This window comes from Schistocerca nitens, chromosome 1 (assembly GCF_023898315.1).
Source record: "Schistocerca nitens isolate TAMUIC-IGC-003100 chromosome 1, iqSchNite1.1, whole genome shotgun sequence".
NCBI lineage: Eukaryota > Metazoa > Arthropoda > Insecta > Orthoptera > Acrididae > Schistocerca > Schistocerca nitens.
In genome coordinates, this window is record NC_064614.1 from 620,054,992 (window position 1) to 620,078,053 (window position 23,062).

General features: G+C 39.7%; 1 protein-coding gene across 1 annotated transcript; it reads left to right on the forward strand.

The window, feature by feature from the left end:
* Positions 1 to 309: 309 nt before the first annotated feature.
* On the forward strand, positions 310 to 22,928 carry LOC126257337 (electron transfer flavoprotein subunit beta). Its single transcript, XM_049955555.1, has 6 exons — positions 310 to 467; positions 622 to 780; positions 1,394 to 1,552; positions 1,988 to 2,068; positions 21,020 to 21,160; positions 21,360 to 22,928. Exons 1-6 carry the CDS (start codon positions 417 to 419, stop codon positions 21,528 to 21,530), a joined length of 762 nt encoding a protein of 253 aa, XP_049811512.1. The 5' UTR covers positions 310 to 416; the 3' UTR covers positions 21,531 to 22,928.
* The last annotated feature ends 134 nt before the right edge of the window (positions 22,929 to 23,062 follow it).

Below are 23,062 nucleotides of genomic sequence, written 5' to 3' on the forward strand. Positions count from 1 at the left end.
GACGTTACGTGACTTCCAGTGTGTACGCACATTTACGTCTCGTTGACGTGTGTGTCGGTCCGTTAACATCTAGTGTGAATCGATCTTTACAAGTACAAAATGTAGCCAAATGGGACCAAATATGAATCAGTCAATCAAACTCAACCACATCCATAGACTGGCGCACATTTTCATCATTGTGGAGAGTAAAGATCGTTGATTATTTTTATGTTCAATGGCTGTCATTTGTAAATACTATGCTTGTGCTAAATGCGCATTGCTCGAACAACAAGTCGCAGGCGATCTTTGTTTTACTTGCTGCAACGTAAACAGGCGGAACATCTGTGAAAGGCGTGCATTTGAAACAGTGAGCAGTGGTGAGGAGCTTTGGGGTTAAAGGTTTTAAGTCCTTAAGTAGGTGGTGCTTTTGTAATAAAATGGCACGGGTTTTGGTTGGTGTGAAGCGCGTTATAGATTATGCTGTTAAGGTGTGTAATTATAATTTCTGTTCTCAATTTCTTTAATCGAAATGTTTGTAGAAAGTTCCTATATATTTTAAGTTCTCCGAACATATGAAAAGAAAGAAACTTACATAATCAGTCCGCTCACACATATAAAAGCATTTCTATTTTACATTTTCAGATTCGTGTAAAACCAGATAAAACAGGCGTTGTTACAGATGGAGTCAAACACTCCATGAATCCATTTGATGAAATCGCCGTGGAGGAGGCGGTTCGAATGAAAGAAAAAAAATTAGCCTCAGAAATAGTTGCTGTTTCTTGTGGACCAGCCCAAGCGCAAGTAAAATAATTCGTAAATTTCCTGTAAGATTATGGGACTCAAAACAATGTAGTGCAAACGTGTTTAGGTATCCAAGTTCTGATTGTTTCTGCACGACTTTTCTTGCACTAGGCCCACTCATTTCGAATTTTGTAGACGTAATATGTTAACAACTTGCTGTAGTTCAGAAAGTACCCCTTGATTTAAAGTCTTATGCAAATCATAATGACTTGCTGCCAACTGAGTCTGACGATAATTTAAACTGCATGTGTATTTCGAAAATTTATCAATGGACTGCCAAAGAATGTACTGTGTTGGCTTTTGTTATCAATCTGGTATTCGTCCTAGGAATAAAGGAGTCTATTAGAATTTTTGGCAATAGATTTGAATATATTATTAAAAAGAAACTGCAGTTAGTGCATAAAAGATTAACACTTTTCCCTTGTGGATATGTGTTTCCAGTCCGTGTAGTTCCATCAATGTAAAGTAAATGGTACATTGTTATAGGAACTGAAAATGTCTTGAAGCTGATAATATTACATATACGTAGGTGACATTCCACTAGTATAAAAGTATCTACATTGAAGTTAATTCCCATAATAAATCATAGACAAAACAGTATTTTTCTTTATAGGAAACCTTGAGAACAGCTCTTGCGATGGGAGTGGACCGTGGTATCCACGTTGAAATCTCAGGTCCTGAATATGAGACTCTGCAACCCATTCATGTGTCCCAGATTCTTGCCAAAATTGCAAAAGATGAGAAAGCTGATCTAGTTATTGTTGGCAAACAGGTAAGTTTCATTTAGGAAATTTGTAAAAAACCTTTTCTTCCTGTACTGAGATAACTGTGTATTCTAGCCTTTAAGCAAACTATACCTTAGTTGACAGTCAAGTATTTAACTTGTAGTTAAATCTGTGAGGTAAGTAGGTATGTGGACATGGTCCTGACTTGACACTGAATTCGATTCTGCTTTTGAATGAAAGTTAGCCTCATTAGGTATCTGCTTTCAGGTTCACCTCAGTAAACATGAAAACAGTACTGCTAATTTTCTATGTAACTATACAGGTTATCAGTAATGTCAACAGAGAATGTCATCTTTAAGTATAGTGCCATTTCTTGGCACTACAGACATTTTTTTTTCCTGTGGAGATTTCCAGTAATAACTTTTATTTTGTTTTTCAATGTATGAGTATTATCAGAAAGATAAAAAACACAAATGTTACAGGCAATTGATGACGACTCAAACCAGACAGCACAAATGACGGCAGCCTTCTTGGACTGGCCACAGGGAACCTTCATATCCAAGGTAGAGGTAACCTTTCCCCGGGATGTTTTTCAAATTGATGTTTATGTGCAACATCATATATCTCGTGCACAACTGTTCTCATTCATTTGCTGTGAACACAAACATTAGTTGAGTCTGGTGTGGTTAAATGTCATGATTAGACTAATTATTCGTTGATGATTTGGTAATTTATATGTAAATCGCTGAAGGCTATGTGGGACTAAAACTATGGCTGTTTCACTGTATTTTTGAATCCTTATGGCAAATGTTTATATGGGAAATAATCAAAAACGACATATGTTCCTCTGGTTGTCCTTGATTACTAGTTAACCTACTGCCTGAAAGATAACCAGAAATAAATTCTCCACAGTAAATTATTCTCCAATTGAGTCTGAATAATCATACTAGTGCGGTTCCTTGATACAGGCTTTATTTCTCTGTGCAGGGCCTGAACACTCAGTACTAGGTTGGATTCTCATATCCAATATTCTGGCATAGTATTCAAATAACTGTTCAATATAATGCTTCAAAACTATTCTCAAATCATACCAGTCGCGTTTTCAGCTGTAACTTTATGTATTCTGTAGCTCTGCCTTTTGGAATAGACTGACTTCACTTAAAATCTGAGACGATGTAGTGAAATCACAGGAACTGGTTACTGCCAGGTGTTAGGACTTGTGCTTCATTCAGTTGTTCATTAGTATATATGTTTATTAAGTGATGTTGGTATGGACAGAGAATATCAGCACACTATTATTGGGTATAAATGATATTTCACTGGCAGAAGTAGATTGTTTTTAATGAGGAGGTAGACACCCCTGTTTAAAGCATATGATATGGCAGTGAATGAATATAAATAATGTGTGAAATATTTAACCCCAGCAGTACAATAAACTAACCGGGCAACTACCAGAAGTAGGGCGTTTTGGGTTGGACCAAACTACATACGTGACAGTCAGAATAATACCACCATTTCAGAAAAAATACTAATCCACAAAATCAAGCACACAAGATTTTCAACACTCAGCACAACCAATAAATGCAGAAGCAAAAACCATTGGTGTCATAAATTTCACTTGACCTGTATAGCTGGTATGAAGTGCTTGGTACCATGAACCCATACACAGCTTCGGAACCCGATACTGCAAATTTTACTTGATCTGTATGGCATCTAAAACAAAGCCCTCGGTACCAAAACATAACACACTCAAAGCATCAAACCAGTTATTCTGACCTTCACTTACCCTGTCTGTTGAAAACAGAACAAATCAAAACTTCCATAACTAATACCAAAAATACCCTGATCAACAATAGTAAACCAATGTCCATGATACCTTCCAATCACAATCCAACAGAGCTGCCAAATAATAAAAACCCCAAAATTCATGAAAACATGCCTCAGCAGTATCAGTATGCACAAACAACACACATACCAAACATACTACAGCAAAAAGCAGAACTGTAAAAAAATACTTACCAACCATCATCACATAAATCTGGACTGGACACACACGCGCACACACACACACACACGCACACGCACACGCACACGCACACGCACACGCACACACACACGCACACACACACGCACACACACACACACACACACACACACACACACAGAGAGAGAGAGAGAGAGAGAGAGAGAGAGAGAGAGAGAGAGATAGGATCAAAATAACTGTAGTAGCTTGATTGTAGACAGCCTGTCTTCACCCATTGCAGCAAGCAGTGATATACTCAAAAATTTGTCATATCTGTGACAGCCAACTGAAAAAAATATTATATCTCTGATGATACGAAACATACACCACTAATAATTCCAAACAAAAACATGAATCCATCAGCCACAATACCCAACATCAGAATAACTCACTAGCAAATTGGCACCTAGTCTTCCAATAACATCCTGACACACTCAGCATGTGTCAAATCATTCTCTGAAATATCTAACAGGCAACTTTGAAACATAGACATGCAGCACACGGAAGGGGCACCAAATACAATACATCGTCAACAAAAGTGACCTGACTGGCGGAATCAGTTGGCCAACTTTTCTCATTCTGTGCTGTTTAGTTACAAAATATCAAGCCATATTTTCAGAAGCTGCACTTTCAGTATTAATAGTAGTCTCTTCAGAATTCCAACATTTTTGTGTTGGAATACATATATCAATGGGAGCAGGACAATCAATTTGACTTAGGAATTACAAATGTTTCAGAGAATGATCACAAAGTAACAGTGAACTAGCCTAATAACACAACAGCCTGAATAACATAAGGATAATTATGATTTTTCGTATAGTTTTTGGATTGTATTGTGAAGAAAACCATTGAAGGCTGTTGAACAAGTAAACTGAGATTTGTGGTACAGGTTGTCTGTTTTGGCTCATAACATCACTGTTGCATTGTCATGCCATCCTTGAACTCTATCCTTCAGTATTATGTGGTGTGCTCTTTAGTATAGAATCTCAATATTACAGTGTTGCTTTTGAGTGTTGTTATTGTGTGATTGGACTGGTGCAGTGTTGCCAGGTGTTAATATTACTTTTTTCTTGTACTGCTGTTTTGTGTTGGAGCTTTGTTAATGAGTTACTGTGTCGTGCTGCCATGACTGTCTCTGTGTGTGTGTGTGTGTGTGTGTGTGTGTGTGTGTGTGTGTGTGTGTGTTTGACTAAGTGTCAAACATTGTCTTCTGACCCAGAAATACAGTTGCAGTATAGTTTGGTCACATGGAAACACGCACACGCAATCACACTGTAGGATACAGAAATACATTGAGCTGATACCCAGCCTGTTGCACTGGATTGATATTTCATTGAGGGTGTATAAAATTTTTACCAGATAGAATTTTTCATACATAGCAGAATCACATACAAAAGGTGTCGGATGGCAACTAAAATTATCATGTAAGTCATTGACATAGAACATGAGTAGCAGTAGGGAGAGGAGGGGGTTCTATGTCTTTGGCATTTGATCAACCACCTGTGCCATTAGGTCATGCCAGATGGTAAGTACCTGAGAGATGTCCTAGCTTCATACATGTTCGGTGGGCCTTGGGTTCCTGAGCTGCAGATTATGTGCCAGCAATTCTCTTAAATGGGAGCTTTGTGTCTGCTTTGGTATGCATGTGTCCTTGTGTCAACAGATGTGGATGCAATCCAGGAATTGGACTTCATTGTTTTGAATCTAGAGGGCCAGCCAAGTATGTTCAAGGGACGAGGAGGTGTTGGCGCAATAGAGATGACTGTAACAAAACCAGATGGCAGCAGCTAAGATTGAAGGGTGGCAAGTACTCCAGTAAATGACATCCAGTGACTGTGATGCCATTGTTATTGTAGTGGAAAGTGCTAACAGGGCGAAAAGTAGATTGGAAGTGTTTCGTTTCCTTCATTGCAGCACACTTCTGGTGTGCGTAAACTTGAGTTTACAGTTTTTCCTTTACTTTCTACCTGCATTTACTCATTCTACCATTGGAACTTCAATTCTTTTGCCTTTCCCTTTACTGGTAGAAACACCACAAACCATACTGCGAAGCATCTACCATAATACAGAATTCTAAAAACAAAGATGATGTGACTTACCAAACGAAAGTGCTGGCAGGTCGATAGACACACAAACAAACACAAACATACACACAAAATTCAAGCTTTCGCAACCAACGGTTGCTTCGTCAGGAAAGAGGGAAAGACGAAAGGATGTGGGTTTTAAGGGAGAGGGTAAGGAGTCATTCCAATCCCGGGAGCGGAAAGACTTACCTTAGGGGGGAAAAAAAGGACGGGTATACACTCACGCGCGCGCACACACACATATCCATCCACACATATACAGACACAAGCAGACAAATTCAAAGGCAAAGAGTTTGGGCAGAGATGTCAGTCGAGGCGGAAGTGCAGAGGCAAAGATGTTGAATGACAGGTGAGCTATGAGTGGCGGCAACTTGAAATTAGCGGAGATTGAGGCCTGGTGGATAACGGGAAGAGAGGATATATTGAAGGGCAAGTTCCCATCTCCGGAGTTCAGATAGGTTGGTGTTAGTGGGAAGTACCCAGATAACCCGGACGGTGTAACACTGTGCCAAAATGTGCTGGCCGTGCACCAAGGCATGATTAGCCACAGGGTGATCCTCATTACCAACAAACACTGTCTGCCTGTGTCCATTCATGCGAATGGACAGTTTGTTGCTGGTCATTCCCACATAGAATGCGTCACAGTGTAGGCAGGTCAGTTGGTAAATCACATGGGTGCTTTCACACTTGGCTCTGCCTTTGATCTTGTACACCTTCCGGGTTACAGGACTGGAGTAGGTGGTGGTGGGAGGGTGCATGGGACAGGTTTTACACCGGTGGCGGTTACAAGGGTAGGAGCCAGAGGGTAGGGAAGGTGATTTGGGGATTTCATAGGGATGAACTAAGAGGTTACGAAGGTTAGGTGGATGGCGGAAAGCCACTCTTGGTGGAGTGGGGAGGATTTCATGAAGGATGGATCTCATTTCAGGGCAGGATTTGAGGAAGTCTTATTCCTGCTGGAGAGTCTGATCCAGTCCCGGAAAGTATCCTGTCACAAGTGGGGCACTTTTGTGGTTCTTCTGTGGGAGGTTCTGGGTTTGAGGGGATGAGGAAGTGGCTCTGGTTATTTGCTTCTGTACCAGGTCGGGAGGGTAGTTGCGGGATGCAAAAGCTGTTGTCAGGTTGTTGGTGTAATGGTTCAGGGATTCCGGACTGGAGCAGATTCGTTTGCCACAAAGACCTCGGCTGTAGGGAAGGGACCGTTTGATGTGGAATGGGTGGCAGCTGTCATAATGGAGGTACTGTTGCTTGTTGGTGGGTTTGATGTGGATGGCTGTGTGAAGCTGGCCATTGGACAGATGGAGGTCAACGTCAAGGAAAGTGGCATGGGATTTGGAGTAGGACCAGGTGAATCTGATGGAAGCAAAGGAGTTGAGGTTGGAGAGGAAATTCTGGAGTTCTTCTTCACTGAGTGTCCAGATCATGAAGATGTCATCAATAAATCTATACCAAACTTTGGGTTGGCAGGCCTGTGTAACCAAGAAGGCTTCCTCTAAGCGACCCATAAATAGGTTGGCGTACGACGGGGCCATCCTGGTACCCATGGCTGTTCCCTTTAATTTTTGGTATGTCTGGCCTTCAAAAGTGAAGAAGTTGTGGGTCAGGATGAAGCCGGCTAAGGTAATGAGGAAAGAGGTTTTAGGTAGGGTGGCAGGTGATCAGCGTGAAAGGAAGTGCTCCATCGCAGCAAGGCCCTGGGCGTGCGGAATATTTTTGTATAAGGAAGTGGCATCAATGGTTACAAGGATGGTTTCCGGGGGTAACAGATTGGGTAAGGATTCCAGGCGTTCGAGAAAGTGGTTGGTGTCTTTGATGAAGGATGGGAGACTGCATGTAATGGGTTGAAGGTGTTGATCTACGTAGGCAGAGATACGTTCTGTGGGGGCTTGGTAACCAGCTACAATGGGGTGGCCGGGATGATTGGGTTTGTGAATTTTAGGAAGAAGGTAGGGGTGTTAGTCGGGTCAGGAGGTTGATGGAGTCGGGTGAAACGTTTTTTAGGGGGCCTAAGGTTCTGAGGATTCCTTGAAGCTCCGCCTGGACATCAGGAATGGGATTACCTTGGCAAACTTTGTATGTGGTGTTGTCCGAAAGCTGACGCAGTCCCTCAGCCACATACTCCCGACGATCAAGTACCACGGTCATGGAACCCTTGTCCGCCGGAAGAATGACGATGGATCGGTCAGCCTTCAGATCACGGATAGCTTGGGCTTCAGCAGTGGTGATGTTGGGAGTAGGATTAAGGATTTTTAAGGAGGATTGAGAGGCAAGGCTGGAAGTTGGAAATTCCTGGAAGGTTTGGAGAGGGTGATTTTGAGGAAGAGGAGGTGGGTCTCGCTGTGACGGAGGACAGAACTGTTCCAGGCAGGGTTCAATTTGGATAGTGTCTTGGGGAGTTGGATCATTAGGAGTAGGATTAGGATCATTTTTCTTCGTGGCAAAGTGATATTTCCAGCAGAGATTATGAGTGTAGGACAGTAAATCTTTGACGAGGGCTGTTTGGTTGAATCTGGGAGTGGGGCTGAAGGTGAGGCCTTTGGATAGGACAGAGGTTTCGGATTGGGAGAGAGGTTTGGAGGAAAGGTTAACTACTGAATTAGGGTGTTGTGGTTCCAGATTATGGTGATTGGAATTTTGAGGTTTTGGAGGGAGTGGAGCTGGAAGTGAGAGATTGAGTAGATGGGAGAGACTGGGTTTGTGTGCAATGAGAGGAGGTTGAGGTTTGCTGGGAAGGTTGTGAAGGGTGAGTGAGTTGCCTTTCCGGAGGTGGGAAACCAGGACATTGGATAGTTTTTTGAGGTGGAGGGTGGCATGCTGTTCTAATTTGCGGTTGGCCTGTAGGAGGATGCTCTGAACAGCCGGTGTGGATATGGGACCACCACCTACTCCAGTCCTGTAACCCGGAAGGTGTACACGATTAAAGTTTAATATTTTTTGTGTGTGATCTAAAATTTAAAAACCTCTCTCACACCGGCCTGATTTAGCTTCACTGATCAGGATAGTAAAACATGCGTATATTAAGGGAATTTTCATTGACAAAGCAGACTTATCACATTCACACAGTTCAATACTGTTCTATCCTGATTAAATTGAGCTTAACTTAAATTCCATAAGGCAGTGAAGCAATTTCGAAGTCTCAGTGCGACGAAAATTGTCAGTCGATCTCCTGGAAACATTTGTAATAATTATTAACGTTCGGTGATCATGTGGGGAATACCGGAGATCTGCTGGTAAGACCGTGTTAGCCTATTTATTTGAAGTAACTGGATATCTTGAGCATACAAAACGGCAGGTTCGTCCAGTGTAAATCAGACGTTCTCCACTGATCCTGTGCAACACAGCGTAGTAAGCAGACACTGTCAATAATAAACAGTTAAATAATACGCGAACACACTTACTTTAGTTCATGTATTAAATTCCTTCTCATACACAATCTCATCAAGATGGCGACTAGCCCAACAACACATACATATACATCCTCCTTTCACGACTAATCGGCAAGAAGTCCTCCTCCTTTTCATAAGAGAAAACATAGATAGCAGAGAAGCTATTCCATGGAGTAAATGGGCACTCCAAGGAATAATTGAGCTTGAAACTACTTTGCATTGATAATCGGTAAGATAAGAAGAGATATTTCAAGATATGTACTGAGTTATATAATTTATAAAATTTCTGAAAATATCGCGGAGAGACCGCTGCAAGAGACATTACAAAAGGCAGAGCCACGTGTGAAAGCACCCACATGATTCACCAACTGACCTGCCTACACTGTGATGCATTCTATGTGGGAATGACCAGCAACAAACTGTCCATTCGCCTGAATGGACACAGGCAGACAGTGTTTGTTGGTAATGAGGATCACCCTGTGGCTAAACATGTCTTGGTGCATGGCCAGCACATCTTGGCACAGTGTTACACCGTCCGGGTTATCTGGATACTTCCCACTAACACCAACCTATCCTAACTCCGGAGATGGGAACGTGTCCTTCAATATATCCTCTCTTCCCGTTATCCACCATGCCACAATCTCCGCCACTCATAGCTCACATGTCATTCAACAACATCTTTGCCTCTGCACTTCTGCCTCGACTGACATCTCTGCCCAAACTCTTTGCCCTTGAATATGTCTGCTTATATATATATATATATATATATATATATATATATATATATATAACAGAGGGAAACATTCCACGTCCTTAGATATATATATGTGTGTGTGTGTGTGTGTGTGTGTGTGTGTGTGTGTGTGTGTACCCGTCCTTTTTTCCCCCTAAGGTAAGTCTTTCCGCTCCTGGGATTGGAATGACTCCTTACCCTCTCCCTTAAAACCCACATCCTTTCGTCCTTCCCTCTTTCCTGATGAAGCAACCGTTGGTTGCGAAAGCTTGAATGTTGTGTGTGTGTTTGTGTGTCTATCAACCTGCCAGCGCTTTCGTTTGGTAAGCCACATCATCTTTGTTTTTAGATATATTTTTCCCACGTGGAATGTTTCCCTCTATTATAATACAGAATTCTTTATTCTCTGGGTATCCTAATACCTGTGATCTATTAAGCTCCTGTTAAATTTGTAATCTTCTTGACATTTTCCACTCAGACTAATGAGTCTTTAATTTTAGTAATGAATGAAGCATAGTAGCATTAATTATACTGCTTTGGACATTATCTGTGACTTGTATCGTAGTTGAGTCAGGCCAAATACATGTTTAACTAAGGATAAACCCCAGAAATTTAATCTTGGCACAACTGAAATGTGCACTGGAGAATTTTCTCAGTTCACTTTTCCAGCAGATTTTTCTAAAAGTGGTATATGGTCCTTCCAATCTTAGGATAGAACCAGTTCATCTTCCGTATAGACAGGTACTTTTCCTAATGACTTGTCTCCAGAAGCAAGGTTTGAGCCAGTTATCAGCCCATACCCTTATCCCAAAAGTTAGGACTTCAAAATAACATTTGCTTTCAGAAAGGAAAGCCAGGGTTTCCTAAACTTCACCACTAATGATACCTGCCAGTAACCTGCAGTTAAATCAAGCATACTCAAGTATTTGGCATTATGGAGTCTTACTAATATTTCTTCCATAGGAATGGTTCTAGACAGTTGAAACCACATCACATCTGTCATTATTTAAATAATGGCCATGTCTCATGTGTAGAGCATGTCATGGATTCCAGTATACAACACAGGGCTTTTAGAAGCAAACATACTAATAACAAGTGTAAACAGAACAGTACTGAAGAGTAGTAGTATAAGTATTAAAATTGAACAAAATATTGAGTTGGTCAAAGCATTTAGTTGCTCGCACAAAAATTGCTATAGATCAGTTACCAGGTTAAATAGCAAACAAAAACTGTGACAAAGTGGTGCAGGTTTTCGATAAATATTTGTGTAATAATAAAAGGGGAGGAAGAAGAGGAGAATAGAGATGCCATTAAAAAATAAAATGTAAAGGAAGCACTCGTTTTAAAAGCTGATAAGGCAAATTTGGTTGTTATGTGTATCAGTGATTATATTGCTAAAACAATTTTTTGTTGACAATGAGATTAGTAAAATTGACAGGGACCCTACAGCAATATTCAAAGACAAAATGAGGGTATTTATTAAAAACTGTAATTTCCTACTTACAAACAGCAAAAAATGTCACTCATAGTTACGAATCCTGTTGCCCCGAAATTAGCCCAGGGTGCCTTTTGAGTCAAAAATTAAATTCCATTTGAATGGCTGAATATGTCTCCTCCAAAAAATCTATCCTAAAAAATATTTCTGATCTCCTAGAGTCAGTTAAAAAATGACGCAAACCTTTCTTCATTAGATATCACTATCTTATACACCAGCATCCCAATTGGTGGAACTACTGAACTGATCAGAAAGAATTTAAGTTAAAACAGGAGTTCTCTCACAGTTACTTTATTTTACTTTTAATGATAGATTCTATAAACAAGCTCAAGGGTTTTCAATGGGATGTTGCTTACCTGAAAAATAAGCCGATATCTTCATGGAGTCAAGCAGCAGTAGTTGGCAGACACATAAACAGCTACAGGCAAGTAACGGATATTGTGACTTTTAAGAGTTCTAACCAGGAACGAATTTTATAATATGTGTGCTTTATAGTTCAGTTTCTAGAGTTTTTGTGTGTTAATTTAATATCTTACAACCACAGTTCTTGTTTGCATCAGAAAGTAAACAGATTTTGTGACACAAGGCTGTCCCCAATCGGGCCGATTATTTAGTTTCACTTGAGTGCTTCGGTAGTTAGGTTTTTGAACCCCTGTGTATTAATCTAATTTATTATACACAGTTCCTGCATTTTCATCAGGTTTTACGGCAGAGTTGTACAGCACGTGCCAATAGTCCGTTTGTCTGCATAGTTTAGTTTTCCACGGTCTGTAGTATGGACAGGGACTGTAATTGTTGTGTGTGAATGCGAGCAGAGTTGGTGACACTTTACTCTCAGCTTCAGGCAGTGATGGCTTCAGTTACACAGCTTGAGACATCCAGCATGTCAGAGTCCTTCGATCAGCCCTCACCAGTGGCCAGCCTAGTTACTGCTCGCACTGAGGTTGAGCCCTCACCTGTGGTAGAGTGGGAGGTATGCGGCGAAAGACTTCCCAGGCGGCTGCATGTAAGGCATCCACGGTTTGTCTGACAAACCGGTTCCAGGTACTGTATGTGGCTGACACTGTTGCTGAGCCAGATGCTGTCGCCTGTCCTGTTTCAGAGGAAACCTCTCAGCCTGCAAGATCCAGACAATCACAGAAGGTGTGATTATTGATGGTTGGGAGCTCCAACATTAGGTGCGCTATGGGGCCCCTTAGGGACATGACTGCCAAGAATGGGAAGAAATCCAATGTGCGCTTTGTTTCCATATGGGGTGGAGTCATTCCATATGTGGAATGGGTCCTCGCAGACCCCATGAAGAGCACGGGTTGCAGCCAACTGCAGGTGGTTGCTCACGTCTGTGTCACTTTGGATCAGAAGAGATTTTCCTTTGGTTTAGAGTGGCTAACAGAAGTAGTAAAGGCTGCCAGTCATGCTTGCAAGATGAAAGCAGAGCTGACCATTTTCAGCATAGTCGACAGGGCCAATTGCGGCCCTATGATACAGAGCCAAGTGGAGGATCTGAATCAGAGGCTCAGACAGTTCTGAGACCGTGTAGGCTGTAGATTCCTCGACTTGCGTCAGAGGGTGGTTGGGATTTGGATTCTGCTGAATAAGTCAGGTGTCCACTGTACGCATGAGGTGGCTACACAGGTAGCAGGGGCTGTGTGGTGTGGACAGGGTGGTTTATTAGTGTAGAGGGTCTCTGGGGAAAACACAAGAAGGGCTTCAGTCACAAAAGGCCGAACACAGGAAGAACGTAGATACAGGAACCATCTGTATGACAGTTGTAAATTGTCGTAGGTGTGTTGGGAAAATGCCAGAGCTCCAAATGCTAATAGAAAGGACTGTTGCTCAAATTGTTACAGGCACTGAACGCTGGCTAAAGCCGGATATAAGCTCAGCCAAAATTTTTGCGAATGGCCTAACGGTGTTCCGAAAGGATACACTAAAAACAGTTGGCGGTGGTGTGTTTGTTGCTGTCAGAAGTAGTTTCTCATTATGAAATTGAATTAGATTTTGACTTTGAGGTAGTGTGGGCAGGGGTCATTGTTGGCAACTGGAATAAAATAATAATTGGATCCTTTTACTAACATCCCAATTCAGATGATACAGTTTCTGAAAGGTTCAAAGAAAACTTGAGTTTGATTTCACACATGTACCCGATTCATACGATAATAGTAGGTGGTGACTTTAATTTACCCTTGATATGTTGGGGAAAATACATGTTTAATTCCAGAGGTATGCATAAAACATCATCCGAAATTGTGCTAAATGCATTCTCTGAAAATTATTTCGAGCAGTTTAAGAGCCCACGCAAATAGTGAGCGCAGCTGCTATGGTCGTGGGTTCTAATCCTGCTTCGGGCATGGATGTGTGTGATGTCTTTAGGTTAGTTAGGTTTAAGTAGTTCTAAGTTCTAGGGGATTGATGACTTCAGATGTTAAGTCCCATAGTGCTCAGAGCCATTTGAATAGTGAACAGTTGTGAAAACACACTTGACCTCAGCAACAAATAATGTTGAGTTAAAAATAAGCATCAAAACGGATACAGGGATTAGTGAACACAGGGCTGTTGTGGTGAGACTTAATATTGTAACCCCCAAATCCTCCAAAATAAACGAAAAATATGCCTATTCAAAAAAGCAGACAAAAATTCATTTGATGCCTACCTGGGAGACAATCTCCACTCCCCCCAAATTAAAAATATAAGTGTAGACCAGATGTGTCTTGAATTCAAAGAAATAGTATCGGCAGCAGTTGAGAGATTTATACCAAATAAATTAACAAACAACGGAGCTGATCCTCCTTGATACACAAAACGGATCAGAACACTGTTGCAGAAACAACGAAGTAAACATGAAAAATTTAAACAGACTCAGAATCCCCGAGATTGGCGATCTTTTACAGAAGTTCAAAATTTAGTGCGCACTTCAATGCGAGATGCTTATAATAGTTTCCACAATGAAACTTTCTCTCAAAACCTAACAGAAAATCCAAAGAGACTCTGGTTGTATGTGAAGTATTAGCGGCAGGAAACTGTCAACGCCTTCTCTGGGTGATAGCAATGGAGATACTGCTCAAGACAGTGCCGCCAGAGCAGAGTTACTAAACACAGCCTTCCAAAAAGCCTTCACAAAAGAAGACTAAGTAAATATTCCAGAATTCGAATCAATAACAGCTGCCAAAATGAGTAACGTAGAAGTAAATATCCTCGGAGTAGTGAAGCAACTTAAATCGCATAACAAAAAAGTTTTCTGGTACAGACTGTACCAGTTAGGTTCCTTTCAGAGTATGCTGATGCATTAGCTCCATACTTATCATACACATCTGTTCGCTCGACTTAAGATCCGTATCCAAAGACTGTAGAGTTGCACAGGTCACACCAATATTCAAGAAAGGTGGTAGAAGTAATCCACTTCATTTCAGACCCATATCGTTAACTTCAATATGCAGCAGGATTCTGGAACATATGTTGTGTTCGAACATTATTAATTACCTCGAAGAAAATGGTCCATTGACACAGTCAGCAGTGGTTTAGAAAACATCGCTCTTGTGAAACACAACTAGCTCTTTATTTGCATGAAGTGTTGAGTGCTATTGACAAAAGATTTCAAATTGATTCCGTATTGCTGGATTTCCAGAAAGCTTTTGATACAGTACCACACAAGGGGCTTGTAGTGAAATAGAAGGCTTACGGAGTATCGTCTCAGTTATGTTACTGGATTTGTGATTTCCTGTCAGAGAGGTCACAGTTTGTAGTAATTAACGGAAAGTGATCAAGTGAAACAAGTGACTTCTGGCGTTCCCCAAGGTAGTGTTATAAGCCCTTTGCTGTTTCTTATCTATATAAACGATTTGGGAGACAATCTGAGCAGCCGTCTTTGGTTGTTTGCAGATGACACTGTCGTTTATTGACTAATGAAGTCGTCAGAAGATCAAAACAAACTGCAAAAGATTTAGAAGAAATATTAGAATGGTGCGAAAAGTGGCAGTTTGACCATAAATAACGAAAAGTGTGAGGTAATCCACATGAGTTCTAAAAGGAACTCGTTAAACTTTGGTTACACAATAAATCAGTCAAATCTAAAAGCTGTAAATTCAACTAAATACCTAGGAATTAAATTATGAATGACTTAAATTGGCAGGAACACAGAAAATGTTGTGGGGAAGCTAAACAAACACTGTTTTATTAGCAGGACGCTTACAAAATGTATCGGATCTACTAAGGAGACTGCCTACACTACACTTGTCCATCCTCTATTAGAATACTACTGTGCGGTGTGGCATCCTTACCAGATAGGACTGATGGAGTATATTGAAAAAGTTCAAAGGAGGTCAGTATGTTTTGTATTATCGGGAAATATTGGAGAGAGTGTCACAGAAGTGATACAGGATTTGGGCTGGACAGCATTAAAAGAAAGGTGTTTTCCGTTGCGACAGAATCTTGTCACAAAACTCCAGTTGCCAACGCTCTCCTCCGAATGCGAAAATATTTTGTTGACACCGACCTGCATAGAGAGAAACGATCACTACTTTAAAATGAGAGCTCGTATGGAAAGATATAGGTGTTCGTTCGTCCTGCACACTATACGAGATTGGAATAATAGAGAATTGTGAAGGTGGTTTGATGAACCCACTGCCAGGCTGTTAAAGGTGATTTGCTTTTTACGTATACAGGAAGCAAACTTCCACAGATTCTATCATTCATGAAACATCCTTCCACCCCTATAAGTTATAAGTATGCATACTTCCATAGTGTGATTTGCAGGTTGCTAAGAACCATGTCTGCTGTAAACTTTAACAATGAAGTAAATACACGGAAATTGCTAGCTGTGGGTAATGGATACCAAACGCAGCTAGTTGACAAAATTGTATGGAAAAAGAAAGAAGCTAAAGCATATAGAGTGAATCAAAAAATTACTCTAACTAAAGCGAAAAGAATTTTTAACAAAGATATTCATATGTTTTCTGTACGTAGTAGTATCTCAGACAAAATAAGCAATGTATTTAGAAAAAGTAAATTGACGTTGGCCTTCCGAACTCATAATAGGATTGCAACAATACTGCAAAAGAACATAGATGTAAAACGGTCAGTGTATCACAGGCCATGTGTTTACAAAATTAACTGCCAACAATGTGAAAAGTTTTACATAGGCCGAACTGGGCAGAAACTAAAGACAAGGTTTCTTAAACACAATAATCTTTTAAACACTTCAGCTCTAGGTTTCCACATTAAAGCTTGTAACCACACAATAGGTATTGCTGATAAGAATATGAAAACACTGCATCAAGCAGAAAAGGGTTAAGTATAAACCTTCTGGAGGAAATTGATATCTTTTGTAACTTTTAAAAAACATTCAAATGATGTTCTCAATTAACAAAAATATTTGAAAAATAAGGCTTTCTTAGAGAATTTTTCTGATGTTTTTCACTTATCTGGTTCAATTATATAACCTGTCTCCTCAAATTCTACTACTACTCCCCTCCCTGTCACCCCCTCAAGCTAGTCTTCATGATAAACCTTAAGGCTTAGTTTTATAATATGAAAAGATTGCCTGACATAAATGTGACAAGTTTTATGTAGTACATTGTCAACAATCGATGCTAATGACACTATTATTGCACACAATTTTCTTATAACCCCTGTTAGGTTTCCTCATTACACAACTGCAATACAGATGGATTGTATTATAGGTTGTTACCCACATAAAATGTTTATAACTTCTCTCTTGTTATTTTTCATTTAGTATCTTGCACACTCAGTAATCCTATTTTGAACTTTATTGTATCCAACATGGACTTCGGGTCAATAAGTTGTCTTTTGCTTGAAGTATGGTCTTACTCCCAAGATGTATTTCTCATTTTAATGAACAATAGATCATTTTTGTTGTTTACGCAACCTTCATGTATTGATATATTAGATAAGTCATCTGTAGCCCAAGGTGTACTTTCCGTTTAATGTTTTTTTTAAGTCTTTACATATGCAAGTACATATTTTGCGTAACAATCACTTGCCTGAATTAGGTGAAGAATTTTTTTCTATTTGCCTCTCAAAATATATACTCAGTGGCTGAGCCTCTAATGCCTTTTAGCTAAAAGTTTTACATTGGTTAAAGATTGTTACTCATCACTACCACCATTATATACATGTTTTGTCAACATTCCTTAAAGCAAAATTTGCGCACATGGTTGTTTATACTGTGGTTATTTATCCCCATCCCCTTCTTTGTGGTATTAGTATTACGGACATACTAGACTTCTAAGCATTTTAACGAAACCTCATTTACATACCATCTTCGCCATTAAATATAGTCGATATTTTTCAGTGATTGTTCACTACTGTCTTACAAGCATATGAATGCCGAGTGACATTTAAACCTATTTCTGAACACTGTATTGTAGTTTGTTTTTATGTTATGGATACTATTTTCATCCCCCCCCCCCCCCCATGAACCATGGACCTTGCCGTTGGTGGGGAGGCTTGCGTGCCTCAGCGATACAGATAGCCGTACCGTAGGTACAACCACAACGGAGGGGTATCTGTTGAGAGGCCAGACAAACGTGTGGTTCCTGAAGAGGGGCAGCAGCCTTTTCAGTAGTTGCAAGGGCAACAGTCTGGATGATTGACTGATCTGGCCTTGTAACAATAACCAAAACGGCCTTGCTGTGCTGGTACTGCGAACGGCTGAAAGCAAGGGGAAACTACGGCCGTAATTTTTCCCGAGGGCATGCAGCTTTACTGTATGATTAAATGATGATGGCGTCCTCTTGGGTAAAATATTCCGGAGGTAAAATAGTCCCCCATTCGGATCTCCGGGCGGGGACTACTCAAGAGGATGTCGTTATCAGGAGAAAGAAAACCGGCGTTCTACGGATCGGAGCGTGGAATGTCAGATCCCTTAATCGGGCAGGTAGGTTAGAAAATTTGAAAAGGGAAATGGATAGGTTAAAGTTAGATATAGTGGGAATTAGTGAAGTTCGGTGGCAGGAGGAAAAAGACTTCTGGGCAGGTGACTACAGGGTTATAAACACAAAATCAAATAGGGGTAATGCAGGAGTAGGTTTAATAATGAATAGGAAAATAGGAACGCGGGTAAGCTACTACAAACAGCTTAGTGAACGCATTATTGTGGCCAAGATAGATACGAAGCCCACACCTACTACAGTAGTACAAGTTTATATGCCAACTAGCTCTGCAGATGACGAAGAAATTGAAGAAATGTATGATGAAATAAAAGAAATTATTCAGATAGTGAAGGGAGACGAAAATTTAATAGTCATGGGTGACTGGAATTAGTGTGTAGGAAAAGGGAGAGAAGGAAACGTAGTAGGTGAATATAGACTGGGGCAAAGAAATGAAAGAGGAAGCCGCCTAGTAGAATTTTGCACAGAGCACAACTTAATCATAGCTAACACTTGGTTTAAGAATCGTGATAGAAGGTTGTATACATGGAAGAACCCTGGAGATACTAAAAGGTATCAGATAGATTATATAATGGTAAGACAGAGATTTAGGAACCAGGTTTTAAATTGTAAGACATTTCCAGGGGCAGATGTGGACTCTGACCACAATCTATTGGTTATGACCTGTAGATTAAAACTGAAGAAACTGCAAAAAGGTGGGAATTTAACGAGATGGGACCTGGATAAACTGAAAGAACCAGAGGTTGTTCAGAGTTTCAGGCAGAACATAAGGGAACAATTGACAGGAATGGGGGAAAGAAATACAGTTGAAGAAGAATGGGTAGCTTTGAGGGATGAAGTAGTGAAGGCAGCAGAGGATCAAGTAGGTAAAAAGACGAGGGCTAGTAGAAATCCTTGGGTAACAGAAGAAATATTGAATTTAATTGATGAAAGGAGAAAATATAAAAATGCAGTAAATGAAGCGGGCAAAAAGAGATACAAATGTCTCAAAAATGAGATCGACAGGAAGTGCAAAATGGCTAAGCAGGGATGGCTAGAGGACAAATGTAAGGATGTAGAGGCTTATCTCACTAGGGGTAAGATAGCTACTGCCTACAGGAAAATTAGAGATCTTTGGAGATAAGAGAACCACTTGTATGAACATCAAGAGCTCAGATGGAAACCTAGTTCTAAGCAAAGAAGGGAAGGCAGAAAGGTGGAAGGAGTATATAGAGGGTCTATACAAGGGCGATGTACTTGAGGACAATATTATGGAAATGGAAGAGGATGTAGATGAAGATGAAATGGGAGATACGATACTGCGTGAAGAGTTTGACAGAGCACTGAAAGACCTGAGTCGAAACAAGGCCCCCGGAGTAGACAACATTCCATTGGAACTACTGACGGCCTTGGGAGAGCCAGTCCTGACAAAACTCTACCAGCTGGTGAGCAAGATGTATGAAACAGGCGAAATACCCTCAGACTTCAAGAAGAATATAATAATTCCAATCCCAAAGAAAGCAGGTGTTGACAGATGTGAAAATTACCGAACAATCAGTAGAAATGTTGGAACACGTGAGGCAATACTGACCCTACGACTTACCTTAGAAGAAAGATTAATGAATGGCAAACCTACATTTCTAGCATTTGTAGACTTAGAGAAAGATTTTGATAATGTTGATTGGAATACTCTTTCAAACTCTGAAGGTGACAGGGGTAAAATACAGAGAGCGAGTGGCTATTTACAATTTGTACAGAAACCAGATGGCAGTTATAAGAGTCGAGGGGTATGAAAGGGAAGCGGTGGTTGGGAAGGGAGAGAGACAGGGTTGTAGCCTTTCCCCGATGTTATTCAATCTGTATATTGAGCAAGCAATAGAGGAAACAAAAGAAAAGTTTGGAGTAGGTATTAAAATCCATGGAGAAGAAATAAAAACTTTGAGGTTTGCTGATGACATTGTAATTCTGTCAGACAGCAAAGGACCTGGAAGATTAGTTGAAGGCAATGGACAGTGTCTTGAAGGGAGGGTATAAGATGAACATCAACAAAAGAAAAACGAGGATAATGGACTGTAGTCGAATTAAGTCGGGTGATGCTGAGGGAATTAGATTAGGAAATGAGACAGTTAAAGTAGTAAAGGAGTGTTGCTATTTGGGTAGCAAAGTAACTGATGATGGTCGAAGTGGAGAGGATATAAAATGTAGACTGGCAATGGGAAGGAAAGCGTTTCTGAAGAAGAGAAATTTGTTAACATCGAGTATAGATTTGTCAGGAAGTCATTTCTGAAAGTATTTGTATGGAGTGTAGCCATGTATGGAAGTGAAACATGGAAAATAAATAATTTGGACAAGAAGAGAATAGAAGCTTTCGAAATGTGGTGCTACAGAAGAATGTTGAAGATCAGATGGGTAAATCACCGAACTAATGATGAGGTATTGAATAGATTTGGGGAGAACAGAGCTTGTGGCACAACTTGACTAGAAGAAGGGATTGGTTGGTAGGACATGTTCTGAGACATTGAGGGATCACCAATTTAGTATTGGAGGGTAGTGTGGAGCGTAAAAATCATAAAGGGAGACCAAGAGATGAATACACTTAGCAGATTCAGAAGGATGTAGGTTGCAGTAAGTAATGGGAGATGAAGAAGCTTGCACAGGATAGAGTAGCATTGAGATCTGCATCAAACCAGTCTCAGGACTGAAGACGACGACGACATCATCATCATCATCCACTGATAATTCTATCTGTGGGTTCCACTGAACCTGTCAGACCCTTTCTCAGCGCTATATTCGCACTTTAGGCTGTAAGCTCTGCAGTGTTGTTCTTTTTAAAGATGTTAAAAATGATTTTAAGTCCCTTGATGAAAATATATCTTCCTAACATTTAAATGGTTGCACTTTTTCAGATTGAAAAGACAAATGGTGAATTAAAACTGACCAGAGAAATTGATGGTGGTCTTGAAATGATCAAAATAAAGATGCCAGCTGTCCTCAGTGCTGATTTGAGGTTAAATGAACCTAGATACGCAACACTGCCAAACATTATGGTATGTAACAGTTTTTGTATCTCATGGTTTGTCAATTTTTACAATATACTTAAAGTTCATAATACTTAACTGCAAATGGAAATATTGATTACAATTATTATAAAAGACGGGAGAAGCTGATGTGTTCTGTTCATGTATTTTAGTGTTTAATATTATTAATCTTTTAGTTTTGTTTTTGTAAACAAATGTTTGTTTTCAGAAAGCAAAAAAGAAACCTATTAAGAAATTATCACCAAAGGATCTTGGTGTTGATACTGCAGCACGAATTGAGGTTGTGAGTGTGGAAGACCCACCAGTTAGACAGGCAGGTTCCATCCTAGCTGATGTTGATGAATTGGTCACAAAACTTAAGGAGGGAGGACATGTATAACCTGTTTCATTATTATTATTATTATTATTATTATTATTATTATGTAAATGAACCTGCAATGCAAATGTGGCAGTACTGTAGCAATTACTGCATTCTGCACATTGTCATTCTTTGTGTTTACATTTTTGTTGAAAATGCTTTTACAATTAAAATATAGAAAAACATGTTCAGTAAAGCTCAATTTGGGGACATTCTGTCCTTAAAAAAAAGATGGAACATATAAAATCAGTAAGAATTAATAACAATTTCATCAAATAGAGAAGTTGATTTAGTCCTGCAGTTAATGTGGTCTAAATCAAAAGTTCTTTTTCTTTAGTTTTTCACGTATTATCTGTTATATGGAGACACCATAAATTCAGCATTTGTAGAATGTTTGTCATTGTACAAAAATGTTTTGTGTATATATTTTCTCCTACTTCTGTTCTGGTGTCAAAAATTTCATTTTGCTATGAGTTGTGTATTCATAAGCACAGTGTAAAAGTATCGTGTTTGCATCTTATCACTGTCCCTGTCATCTGTTCTCTAGAAATGTCCAATTTTCTTAACTGACATAAGTTAACTGAAATAAGAGGTTAGTTTTTGGTTTGACATTTTTTGCAGGTATTTCATTGGATATTATGTCAACCTACATGGCTTGTGGCAGATACTGTTTAAAATTTCCTTGCTCTGTAACACTCGGCTTAATTTCTTGAATTGAAAAATGCTTGCAAAATCCACATTTTGTCCCTGTAGTATAGTTTAACATTGCTGTTCATACTGCATTCTAAAGTCATGACTGAAAGTCTTTGTAATCAGTTTTCTGTGTCTGCTATACATCAATAATTGTTCCTCATTATTGTATTTTATGTTGGATTTGTCTTATTGAGGGCCAGCTGATTTAAAGGTTAGTCATTATTATTGGACCATAAGTTCAAATGGTTTCTTAGTCACTGTCAGCATAGCTGACAGCCTCAACGTGCCAGTACACCTTTCATACCTACTGAGCAATCTGGCAAAAGGAAGGGTCTGGCTGCCCGGCAAAGTTTCATAACCGCATAAACTTCACTGAAATGGTAGGTTCATACTGGAAGCAATTCAGAGACCGGAGCACACTCAGGAAGCTATGCAGAAGCATATTTTTTTTTAAAAGTAAATGTGTAGCATTAATATTATAACATGTTTAGTTCAATATGTAATTAAAGCTTTACACATGTATTTCTTACTGTTTTCTTAATGTCTGAAGTTCCTGAACTAGTCAACACTGTTCACAACTAAGGTGTGGGTTATACGTTCAGGTTCTGTGGTGCTCAAGTATATACACAAATGTATGTTTATAATATGGAATCAATGGGATTTATCATGTTTATAAATTTTATACCAGTGTACTATTTTTGTTAAATAAAAGATCTGTAGGTGATATTTCCATTTTTTCACTAATCATCATAGAACTAAAAGAAATATGAACCATCAACAATATTCATGGTATGATGATGATGATGATGATGATGATTATGGCATTTTTGAAGGCTTTTTTCTGTGCATTTTAGCTGTAA